A 12,025-nucleotide genomic window follows, 5' to 3' on the forward strand; every position below is an offset into this window, starting at 1 on the left:
ATCAAATTCCAGATGGCTGAGAACTTTCTCCATCTTGTCCAGGAAAAAACATTTTATTCATTGGTCCTGAGGCCCGGAGAGAAACCTTTAACTACATTTTGTACACTTTCTCTAAATCCCTCACCACAGGTGAAATGGCCAAAGCTATCAAGCGTGGTGGTGTTCCACTGCAGACACATATTTCATGATGGGCAACTTAAAAAAAATGTATCTGGGCGTTATTTTACAATCTGAATTCAGTCTTTATCACACGTTAAAATTATAACTATGTTATCACTTGAAGAATATGACCTGAGTCGACCCCTTTCACGAAGACAGATTAATTTTAATGCCCTGCATGCTCTCTGATCTTCCTAAAAAGAGTTTCTCATGTTTGCAATTACAGAAATTGTCCTGACAAAGACCACAAGGCAGGGGCATATTACACCGATTTTAAAATCTAAATGAGCTTCCTGTGTGATTCAGTATTGATTTAAAGGCTCTATTACTGCGTCTGTCAGCAACTTGTGGCCCACGTGGACAAAATTGGCCCGTCAGCAATTTTATCTGGCCCGCCAGATGACGTTGATTAAAAAAAGCATGTATGGAAATAACAGTCGACATACTTTTTCAACAGGTTTTAAAATACAGATTTGTCACATACGGTAGTCACTTTGTTAAATTTGATGGGAAATGTTTTCAATTCAGAACAGTCAACACAGTGACTGAGTGTTTAGCACAGCCTCACAGTTCTAAGAGTGGGGTTTGAATTCGGGCTTCCTGTGTGGAGTTAACTTCCTGCTTGCATGGCTTTTCTTTGGCTGCTCCGATTTCTTCGCCATTCCAAAAGGTTAGGTTAAGTGAATACTGCAAATTGTCCATGTGAGTCTGCGGACTGTGATGTGAATGGAATGTAGCCAATCAAAGAATCCCTCTTATTTATGAACAAGGAGGCAGCAGTAAATAAAACAAAATATGCCCTACCCATGGTTTTCTTTTTCTTTTCTTTTTTTTTCAGAAAAACAGGTTCCCCAGACAACAACAACTACTTTTCAGAGCAAGTCTTTCTGACATTGCCACCTTACAACGCTCCCGCCTCCGGTCGTCTTCGAAACCACTCAGCAACTATTGCCGTATATCCAAAAATGCCTGCTTGTCTTTGTGAGATCGCATTTCATCACGCGTGTTAGAATAACTGTACATAAGCTATTCCATATTTACCCATAAGTATTTTAAGGCATTTACAGAAATATTCAGTATTATAAACGTGTTTGAATCATCTAAGTCGAAGTTGCTTGTGAAGAAAGTGGAATGTGAGAAGGACGCAGCTACAGAATAGGAACGATGCTCTTATCGAAGAGCATCCTGCGGTTGGATGCTGAGTCCTTGAGACAGAATATAACAATAACAACAAACTTTCACACACACGCACACACGCGCCTGCATGCTGTCACTCTCCTCATCATCACCTTGATCATGCAGATCAAGTCCCTCCTTAACCAGTAAGCTCTCTCTTTCACGGATTTCCTCAAGTATCCCTCGTGTTAATAATTTTCTGTTCGTAATTCAATCTTCTCCTGAGCTTCTCCTCTACACATCTTTAAACTGTAGATTCCGTTTCTTCAGATATTGAAGGTTATGGTCATATTTTCATTTGCTCAATGTAGTTTTTCTACCCCTTTTCCTACCCCTTCCAAATACGTCTGTTCATTTTACTCATTTGCTATCTTGTGCGGTTAATATTACTGTTACGCGACGGAGACAACTTGACATGCGTCAGTCAAGAGTAGAGTCACAGATGGATGTAACAGACAGATCCAGTCACTTTTCAAAATAAAATGTTTTTCAGCCTTGGATAATAAATCAACCGGAAGTACTGCGCTTTTTTTTTTCTTCTTTCATCTGCCCGGTCCAAAGTGGCCCGCGGCCCGGTACCGGTCCGTGGCCCGGTGGTTGGGGACCCCTGCATTATGCAATGGATTAAAGTGCTTCCCCAGTGCTTCAATCCAGCCTAATGAATCATCTTTCACCGTCCATACTTCAATAGAATGAGAGGCCATTAACGCTGCGCTGAAGGAGACAAAGACAATGTAAAACAACTAAAAGAAATGAAACTTGATTTTTCAGGCTCTCATCTTTCATCTAAAACGGAGCTCCGTAAATTGGCAGAGATGTATGATATGTGCTCCCGCTGTTAAACAGCGATGAGTCTGACTCATTCGAAGCACTACTTATAAAGACACCGGTCGGAGTAGAGATATACACATCATGAAAACAGACTTCTTGAAATATGTACAGTAGTCGATATTGTTAATTTCGTCCAGCATTTTCGATTTGTTACCATGTAGCTTTTATTTGTCTTGGGGATTTTTAATTAATTAATTTATTTTTAGATTTCCCTGAACTAATGCCTTCCTTATCTGCTTCAATAAAATGCGTCTGCCTATGTTCTTTTCCTGCACACCACCACAACAAACTCTCCGACCCAAAACTTGACAATTGGTCTCCTCACACACACACACACCAAATGTATTGATCTGCATTGATAGCCAAATCGTTCCAAACCATGAGAATGATCAGTGGTGAACTTCTAGATACTGCAGTCCACATGAGTAAATGATATTATGAGAATGTTCTGATTACTAAAGAAACAGCATGATAAAGAGAAAACAGCCAGGGAACCAACTCTGAAATTAGTACTAAGGAGCTGGCATAGAAGACAAGTAGTGCGACAGATGGAGGATCAATACAACAAGACTGCAAGATGGAAAAGAGTGCTCAAAGAGACATGGCTGTGATTTTCCTCAATGATCTTCATTGCGGACTGCAAATCAGAAAAGCAATGATGGGAGAACTACTCCTACACCTTCCTTCAGGGCGAAAATCACAGTCTTCTTTTTGCTTGTTTTGGTGTCTACTTTCTCTGGTACTCTCTTTTAAATATTCACATTATGGCTTTCTTCTTTTCACCGTTGCCTTTACTTTCCTCACCTCTGGCATATAAATTGAAAGCCACAACAAGCCTCGAGAGGGATAGACAGAATGTACAGCTCCCCTAAATTCTTAAAGATTTTTCTTATCAAAATAGCTGTTGGACATTTATTTAGTGAATGGGGCAGGCTGAATTATTGATGCTGTTGCTAATGGCCTCGTGAGACTTATTGGAAATAAGTTTGTGATCCACCAGCAAAAACAAGAGGAGCTTTTGAAAGAGATGTATTTATTTAGTTAAAAAAGAATGTGTGAGCCATGAATATGTACTTCAGTAGCGTGAGCGTGACAAACATTCTCACATTTGTATTCTGAAGGTTATTACTGTGAAGTTGGTTCATATATAATTTATAGCCAAATTTATTTAACATTCTATTCAGAAACACTGGTGAATCTAAATCAAGGCTGTTGACAAGGTATTCAGATTTATGAAGCGACAAAGAATGTCATCTGTAATAACTTCAAGTTTGATATTTGATCAGGATAATTAAAAGTATGTTTCAAAGTACTAAGGGAAACATTACCATCTGGTTCTCTGTCTGTGCTTTGATACTTACAGGGTAGGCCAAGAATGAGTGTTGCAAGCATGACGAGAAGGCTGGCGTGGTGTGAGTGGGCAGAGCTGCAGAGCATCTTGTTCTTCTTGCAGACGCAGACCTGAACTTTGACATCCGAGTTGTTGGACAAAGGAGGAACACCTGAATCAGTGATGAGCAATGGCAGATGATAGTTGGCTTTTTTCAGACTGTGCAGCAACATGATTTGGGAGTGTGTGGCTAATGACAGAGAGAGACAGAGAAGAACGAGAGAGAGAGAGAAAGAAAGAGAGAGGTTTAATAAAGTCAATATAAACATCATCACCTCAAAGTATATTCTCGATACGTTTGAATGAACACAAAAAACGGCAGCATATTTTTCAAAGCAGAAATACGTAAGTGGTTTAGTGAACAAAAAAGGGCAGCGATGCCTCAGTTTGTAAAGACTTGGCTGAGGTACTTAATGCTCGCAGGCCCAAGATCCATTGCAAACCATAAATATGGAAATTGGTATTAAGGGTTGGTAAGATGCCATCTTAACGCTGTTCAGGTCCCTTCCAATTTCCATATTTTGGTTTACAGCAGGAATATACAGTACCTTCAAATGTTTGGTTAAGTCATGTGACTTGGCTTGCCCCCTATTCTTTGGGCGAAAGACGGGGTACACCGAGAGAGAGGTGAATTAGAGCGAGGCTGTGTACGTCTGAATAAAGGCGTAACAAAACACTGTCCTGCCGTGTTGGCAAGGAAGACGCCAGAAGAAATACATAAAGTCAAACCTATATTGTAACCCGCCATACCACGGCCTCTCTCACGACTATCACCAGGGCAGGGAGACTCAGTCGTGCATGTGTCAACCGAGCAATTCATGAATTGAATGTGGGAGGAAACTGGAGTACCCAGAGAAAACCCACGCAAACACGGAGAAAACATGCAAACTCCACACAGGAAGGCCGGGGCCGCACTTGAACCCACAACCTCTGCACTCTGAGGCGGACATGCTTACCAGTCGATCACTGTGCCGCCCTCTATCTCTCTCTCTCTCTGTATTTTAGATATTTTTTTTATTTTATATATATTCATTTAAAACATGGGTTTGCTCCTGAACTTGCCCTCTCACCTACAACAGGAGCCTATCAGGTTATGCCAAACACAATGACAGACTATCAGTGTCCACTTCAGGGTGTGACACTGACCATGGTTTTTTCCACCCCCAACAACTCAAGCACATGCCCCACGCATCAAAACAGATCTCGTCATCATACAGATAAGGATAAGGGATATATGCCAGTGAATATCGTTACAACGTTATATCGTTATTCAATTATGTGTTAGCATGAATCTAACGGTCTTTTAAGCAAAGTTTTATGGTTGTTAAAAAAATGTAATTCTCTTTGTTAATCTTTGGTTTGACAGTAAACCTCAGCCAGGAGTGAAATGAAACAGCCTGAAGCCCCTAGTTTTTTGAAGAATAGTTCTCCATCAGCCAAACTCCTTCATGTTGTGATGTGAATTACTAATAATAAATAGTAATAATAATTTAAAAAACTAGCCTACCTACGGCTTGTATCTCGAAAAACGTGTAAGTCAGCTCACTTGTACCTTAAGGCACCACTGTATTTAGATTATTCAATACAATTTTCTTTTCTTGGACAAAATGCAGAGGATGCTTTGCTGCAGAGTCTTCAAAACTCAACTAAATTTTAAGTGATGCAATGTGCATGTGATTTCACATGGATTGTCAACAAACGTATGCACGCATTCATGCGATATACTTAAATACTGATATTCTTAGTATAAGTTCAAATGAAGACACACAAAGGCACACAGACAAATTAGTGACTGAGGAATATCTGTGCCCCCCTACACCAGCTGTCAGTCACAAGTATTACCTGTGGGCAACTTTTAGCTCTGCTCTGTCGCTCAAACACACAAAGACAGCGCTGTCGGCCATGAAACCCTGAATCAATGTCTTGGTTGTCTGCCTACACACACGCACACGCACACCCCTACACACACCCTTTTCCTCTTCAGATCATTTGACTCTTCATCCTCAGTGCAGATCTATACTTGTTTTTAGTGTGGAATCCTATGAGCACTGCCTAGATTAAAAATAAACTTATTGAACCATTCCGAATTGAAGATGTGCAATTTTGTTTTGCATTCTCAACTTTAAACTATTTAAAAGTGTTGATCAGAGTTGAATGTAATCCTTTTAAAATGTAGCTGTGATGTAGTAACCACTGTGTATCACATATATACAATGTATACAGTAGTATATTTAATACACCTTGCAAAATTATAAAATACTTACAGTTGACCCTGGTGACGTTCCAGGTTTTATCTAGTCCCGGTTGTTTTCCCAGCTCTATCTTGAAAGGTGCCCCGTTGGGTGGTAGGTCCTTGTCCCGTCCACCAACTATGACCACATTCATATCATGTGCGTCTTCACACACCTGTGCTACTGACGGTACCACAAATGGGGCATTATCATTGTAATCCTCCAGGTGAATGACCAATGTGCCAGTACCTGTCGCAGGGGGGCTGCCTGTACAAGCACAAAAAGAACATTTCTTGATCACTTTGTGAGTCAAATTCGACAGTTCATCTTTTTAGCTCCTTGGAGTTTTCCCTCTGCTCTTGTATTGCTACTGGGGTATGTAAGCAAAGGACAGTAAGCAAAATCAAAACAAATGTAAGGTTAACTTATTGTAGAAAATTATTGTAAATACTGTTTATCAGTCGAGATCAACAAAGGCACCTTTGTTACATTCAAGTAAGTACATGCACATGCATTGATATTCTTAAAGGTTCTCTTGGTAACTTCATATCGTGTCAGTTTACAACTATCAATTGCAGGTGTTATGCAAAAGAGTGTTCTATTTATCTTAGAATCTGCTTTTGTGTTGCACATGCCTTATAATTTATTATGGAATTCTGCTCTTTTATTTTGCTGCTTGGTTTTTACTGAGATGAGATTTTAAGGCATCTAAAAAGGCTTTAGAGGTCAATCTCCAATTAACACCTATAGACAAGATCTGTAATTGGAAAATGGACTCCTCCACCTTTCCTGGTTAAACATATTTGCAGACAATTTTGAAGACGGTGTAGGTGTAACAAGACTAAAAGCAATAAATGCCAAGTCGTGTAATGTGTTCTGGGGACAATGTGCAAAAGTGCACGCAAGAAAGGTTTCTGGCTTGCTTTCATGATTGGCTGTGAATACATTTCCCGAGAAAGATTGTATTAATGAAGTCCAATGACATTTGGAAAAAAGAAAATCAAAAGAAAGAGGGCAGCTGTTGAGCTGAATGCCAAATATGCCCATCCACGTGGATTTTACAATAGACTGCTCTTTAAATCTTACTCATTTCCCCTGGAAGACATTTTGCAGTTAAATATGATGTGTGTGTGTGTGTGTGTGTGTGTGTCTTTTGAGCAGAACACATCGGTTCATTTCCGGTAAATGGTAAATGGGCTGTCACTTGTACAGCGCTTTTCGGTACTCAAAGCACTTCACACTGTATCTCATTTACCTACTGATGATTTGGAGCTGCTGGGTGTTCAGTATCTTGCTGAAGGATACATCGACATGGTCACAATGGGTGGGGATCGAACCCGCAACCTCTGGGCTGTGAGACAACCACTCTACCACTGACCCATGCCGCTCCCATAAATTCCTGTGTGAACCCATGCATTATTTGTCACTCAATCATCCCTGAAAGAAATATAACAACCGGCCTGTGACATTATGAGATATAGTAGTTTACCTGCTACCCGGAGACTTTTCAGGTAACCATGACAACTAAACCACCATGGGATCATATCTCCATAAACACGTTTTTTTTAAAACTGAATATTTGTAGAAAATGAGCCAGGCAACATCAGAGGGCCTAATACTGAATACTATCAAGTGTCATTTGTGACAAACTATGCTGACACTGAATGCGTATGAAGAAGTGGTTAAGGGTTGCCAGTTGAAGGTGTAACCTAAGAATGACAAATAACCAGAGCTGGGCATTTTACTAAAAATTGAGCGTCCATTATTTGTCATCCATCAGCAGCGTGGGTACCCTTCCGTTGTTCGTCATTTGCCTTTTTTTCCAGGGGGAAAATTTAGTAACCGCTTATAGGCCGGTCTGCCTCTGATTTTAAATGGGCTACCGTCGGTGTTTCTAAACCAAAAAAGAAAAAAAATCAGCGTACTGATTGGATGGTTGATTCTCCGAAGAGGGCCACAAATCAGGAGTAAGCAGTGCAGGGCAGTGCAGAGCTCTATATAAGACATGTCGACATGAGCATTCCCAGTCCCAAGCGGAGCGCTCATTGAAGACAGGCTTCAACATTTCCAGATTGTGGTACTCGTTACACACAAAAGGCGCATACAGGTGACGGGGAACAATAGTGAATTGTTTTTGCTTGGGGAACACCGCCCCCCGAAGCCCCCCTCCAGCCGATATTTGAACAGAAAGAGTGACTTACTGCTTTGCACATCCTAGTCCATCACTCAAATCTGTCCCCCAAGTAACAACAACTCATTATTGTTCCTCGCCGCGCTCACCGCGGCCATCGAAGCCTCGCTGCGAAAAATAGACTAATGACGGAATACGGACGAATAACGGATTGAATAAAGGGGCTTCCGACGATGCATAGTCCGGCTATTTTCATCTTTCATTTATCACCTAAAAAATGGGCGGCCGTCATTGACCGGTCCGTCACATAGACGGAATGCCCATCTCTGCAAATAACTTTACTGACTATCAGTTCAACATTTGCGATTAACCCACACAAGAGAAAAAACGAGGCAACTAAAGTGAGACTTAAAATGCATCAAATCCCATGTGTGCAAAGATGTTAATTTTTGCCATGTTATATTCAAAGGAGTCGTTCATGTGCATGTTTAGCTCTGAACAAAGCTTGTCTTCTCAAATGAATAATGGTGTACTGGACACTCAATCACTCAGGCATCACTCAAACTTGTCTGCTGCCTTCTGTAACTCACCACAACGTCAGAAATGTTTGGATTACGCACACGTTCCCAGAGAGCATATGATTCATGGACACTTGCAACTGTCAAGCTGGCTATTCATGGAGAGCACTAAGAGATTTTATGTTAGATAAAATGTAAAGAAGGCTACGGGTACATTGAAGAAAGTGTGAAAGTATTGCAGTGATGCAAAAATGACGACTCTGGGGTTGATGACTAATGTCTCCTAACAAATCTATCTGGATGAGGTTGCATTTTTACAAGAAAATAATCTGAGCCCAGAGACGCAAAGAAGACCTGCAACATAACTCTATACCAGGGATCGGCAACCTATTCTAAGAGTCATTTCGACTGTTTCCTGCGGAGGAAGAAGGAGACAAATGTAAAAACGCTGGGAGCCACAAAAACCTTTTGCCATCTGAACTGACGTGAGGAGAACACTGCACCCTGTTTTCTATACTGTAAATTGTGTATAAATTGTATCCAATTTGTATGCGCGCCTTACTCCCCTAAGTGTTATGCTAAGTTAATAGGATGTTAACAAGTATGAATAAAATGTGCATTATGGTCACTTTAATTGGGTGAGTGATGCATGTGTGATGTCAGTGTGGTCTAACTTACATATTGTATCTTAATTGTAAGGGGCAATTCTGAAATATTTTGGAGCTGGAGCACTCACTGGCCAAAATGAGGACTTGTACAGCCACCACAGACAGGGTCCTGGAGTCTGATGAGGAGTCACTTACCTCAGCCACATGTTCCTTGCAGGACTCCTCAGGGGTGTGTGTGTAGGGGTGTGCGTGTGTGTTGCTAGTGTATCTGTGCATTTAATTTTGTTTTACTCTAAATGTCATGAATAATATGTATACTAATGACAAAAAACATTTTTATTAGAAATGCCTCAATTAGAAATCTCACCAAATCATGTTTCCTGAGGATGAGCCTGCTGACCCTGCTAATTGGCATTCAATCTGACTGACAGAATTCGGACACAGCGGGTTATTAAAGGACCAAGTGAGCTACCTGCAGATTTTGCTTTCCCCATGAATGAGTAGAATGGGAGATGACGTCGTCAACAGTATTTCAAAATGGCATTGGTTTTCCCATAAGATGGTTAGTCTACTCTGAGAAAAATACAGCCTTTTCTGCTTCTGCCGCAAACTCTTTTCTAAGAGGACAATTCATCTAACAAGATCAGGCATTTTTTAAATTTACGGTCATTTACAGTGGTCCCTCGCTATATCGCGGTTCATCTTTCACGGACTCGCTATATTGCAGATTTTTTTACAGTGCTATATTGTATGATGTTTTTTACAGTGTGTCCTAATTCACTGACTGTATTTTTTCCAGTGCAATTCAGCATGCTGTTTTTAACAGCGGTCAACTCCCCCACATGCACTTTGCATTGTTTTCTGCATCCTGATTGGCTATGGTACTGTAGACCAATTTGAATACAACTCCTCCGTGCCATGTCTTGCACAGAAGGTACTAAATTTGATTAACAGTACAGTACTTAGGGAAAAAAGAGACAAGAGGATACCGTTAGCGCATGGTGGTGAACATTTTGCTAAGTTCGCAGCTCCAGCCGTGGTGGCTAACACCTTGGCCGGGCGATCCGCTCACATGCACCTTTCCCGGACACATTTCTCAGAGGGAGGACGGTCAAAGGAAGTGTCACGGCGAGTCACAATTGATCATTTCTTATGTTTCCGACCTCATATGTGGTTCATTAAAATTTAATTTGTTAGTTAAAAAATGTGTTATCATTATTTGTATGAAAATGTTTACATGTTTATTTATTAAACAAATGTTTGGGCCATTTTCCTGTTATGACCATTTATTAACAATGTTCATGGGTCAATGTGACCTGCTCTAACGTTTAATCATCAAAAATCAAAATCAAATAACGCAATGTTTTTAATATTATGAAAATAAAATTTAAAAAATGTCCAGAAGACAAAGTTAAATCCTTTTTTCCTCACTTGAATTTCTAAACTGATCAATTTCAACTCACAACATAATAAGAGGGTTAAAAAAGGGTTTGACCTATATTTTGGTATAAAATAATATGAAAAATATTAATAATTAGTCTATAATAATAATAACAATATTAAATATTAATAATAATTATTATTAATTACTTATTCTTCTTACTAAGGTTTGCAGTTTGAGCGTGTTTAAACATGAGAGAAATGTGAGAAAATGTTAATGGTGAGGTTTACAGCCTTAAAACATACAGTCTAATAAAAAAAAGTTTCCTATTGCGTGAATTTCACCTATCGCAGATTATTTTTCGAACGTAACCCATGCGAAAAACGAGGGGCCGCTGTACAGCCGATCGCCCCTGTTAATTAGACAATTCTACAGAGAAAACATGCATAGTAATCCGAGAATGAACAAACACTCCACAAGCTGTTAATAAAATAGTAAGGGGTTAATATAGCACAGCAAAGAGGCATTTGTAGGAAATACAATTGAAGACATTATCGTTGGGAGTGACAGAAACTATATAGCCATATCTGTCGGAGTTATGTCACATGCAAGCAAGCAAGTGTTTTTCTCTCATCTTTTTTTCTCTGATCTTTTTGACGGCCAATTGTCAAGTGTAAACTTATGGAAATGTTGTTTGAGATTTGTAACGTGCATGTTTACTTGATCAATACAAAAACTCTGAAGTCTTGGATTAATGTGAGTGGTTCGATGTCTTGTTACTAAATTCCAGAGTTATTGCTATTGAAATTACTCTTACTGTTCATATAAATGCCATACATGAATGATATTGTGCATCTTGGATTAAATATGTTTGTTTGACATAGGGTCATGGGATGTATTGAATATACTCAATATTTTGCACATGGGATGTATGAAATTATGATACTGTGACAATCAAGTATAAATCCTCACGTAATGTAATGTAAAGACATTGGTAGGTAATACTGGAGATTTGCTTCTTTCACTGTCTGCTGCTGTGCCTCTCACAGCAAGAAGCACACTCCCCCACCCATCCAGAAAACTAGTGCACGCATACGTACATTTGCAACGGGATAGGAGGGCAAGTGCATAGAGAGGAAAAAAAGTTAAGAGAGCAGGCGAGTGTATGAGGCATTAATTGAAAATGGAGACAGACGACTTGGTTGCAAAGAATCGCAGCTGGCTTTATCATCTTGCAGTGGTTTGGATTTTGCCACTAAGAAAATACGGTTAACTAAAAAATATGCTGCAGAAACATTGCTGCCAAAGATAGCATTACCACAAATTTGTTTCACAGTTCACATCTACACCGCATAAAACCTCAAAGGAAATGGCTTCTTCGTTTGCCAATTCAGTCCCACATTAGTCCAAAATGGACAGAGATTATGGCAGCGGTGATGAAAACACATCACCTGAACTCATGGCCCTGGTTAGTGTTGTGGATAACCCAAGATTCAAAAATCTCATTAAGACACTTGACCCAAAGTATGATTTGACTGGTCGCTTTTTGTTTTCATTTTCAAAAAATGCACAACCAGACTCATACATTTTAGTAAGAAAT

At 39.9% G+C, this 12,025-nt stretch overlaps 1 protein-coding gene across 1 annotated transcript in view; it reads right to left on the bottom strand.

The window, feature by feature from the left end:
* The window catches only part of cdh13 (cadherin 13, H-cadherin (heart)), a 311,068-nt gene that overhangs the window by 9,402 nt on the left and 289,641 nt on the right, over positions 1-12,025 (bottom strand). The window contains exons 13-14 of the mRNA XM_086029056.1: positions 5,821-6,054; positions 3,528-3,746 (exon numbers count right to left, since the gene is read on the bottom strand). Coding sequence (XP_085885182.1) covers positions 3,528-3,746; positions 5,821-6,054 — 453 coding nt within the window. The remainder of the gene's footprint in view (positions 1-3,527; positions 3,747-5,820; positions 6,055-12,025) is intronic.

The sequence above is a fragment of the Filicampus tigris genome, chromosome 4, assembly GCF_054856515.1.
Source record: "Filicampus tigris isolate MCC_2025a chromosome 4, RoL_Ftig_1.0, whole genome shotgun sequence".
Lineage (NCBI taxonomy): Eukaryota > Metazoa > Chordata > Actinopteri > Syngnathiformes > Syngnathidae > Filicampus > Filicampus tigris.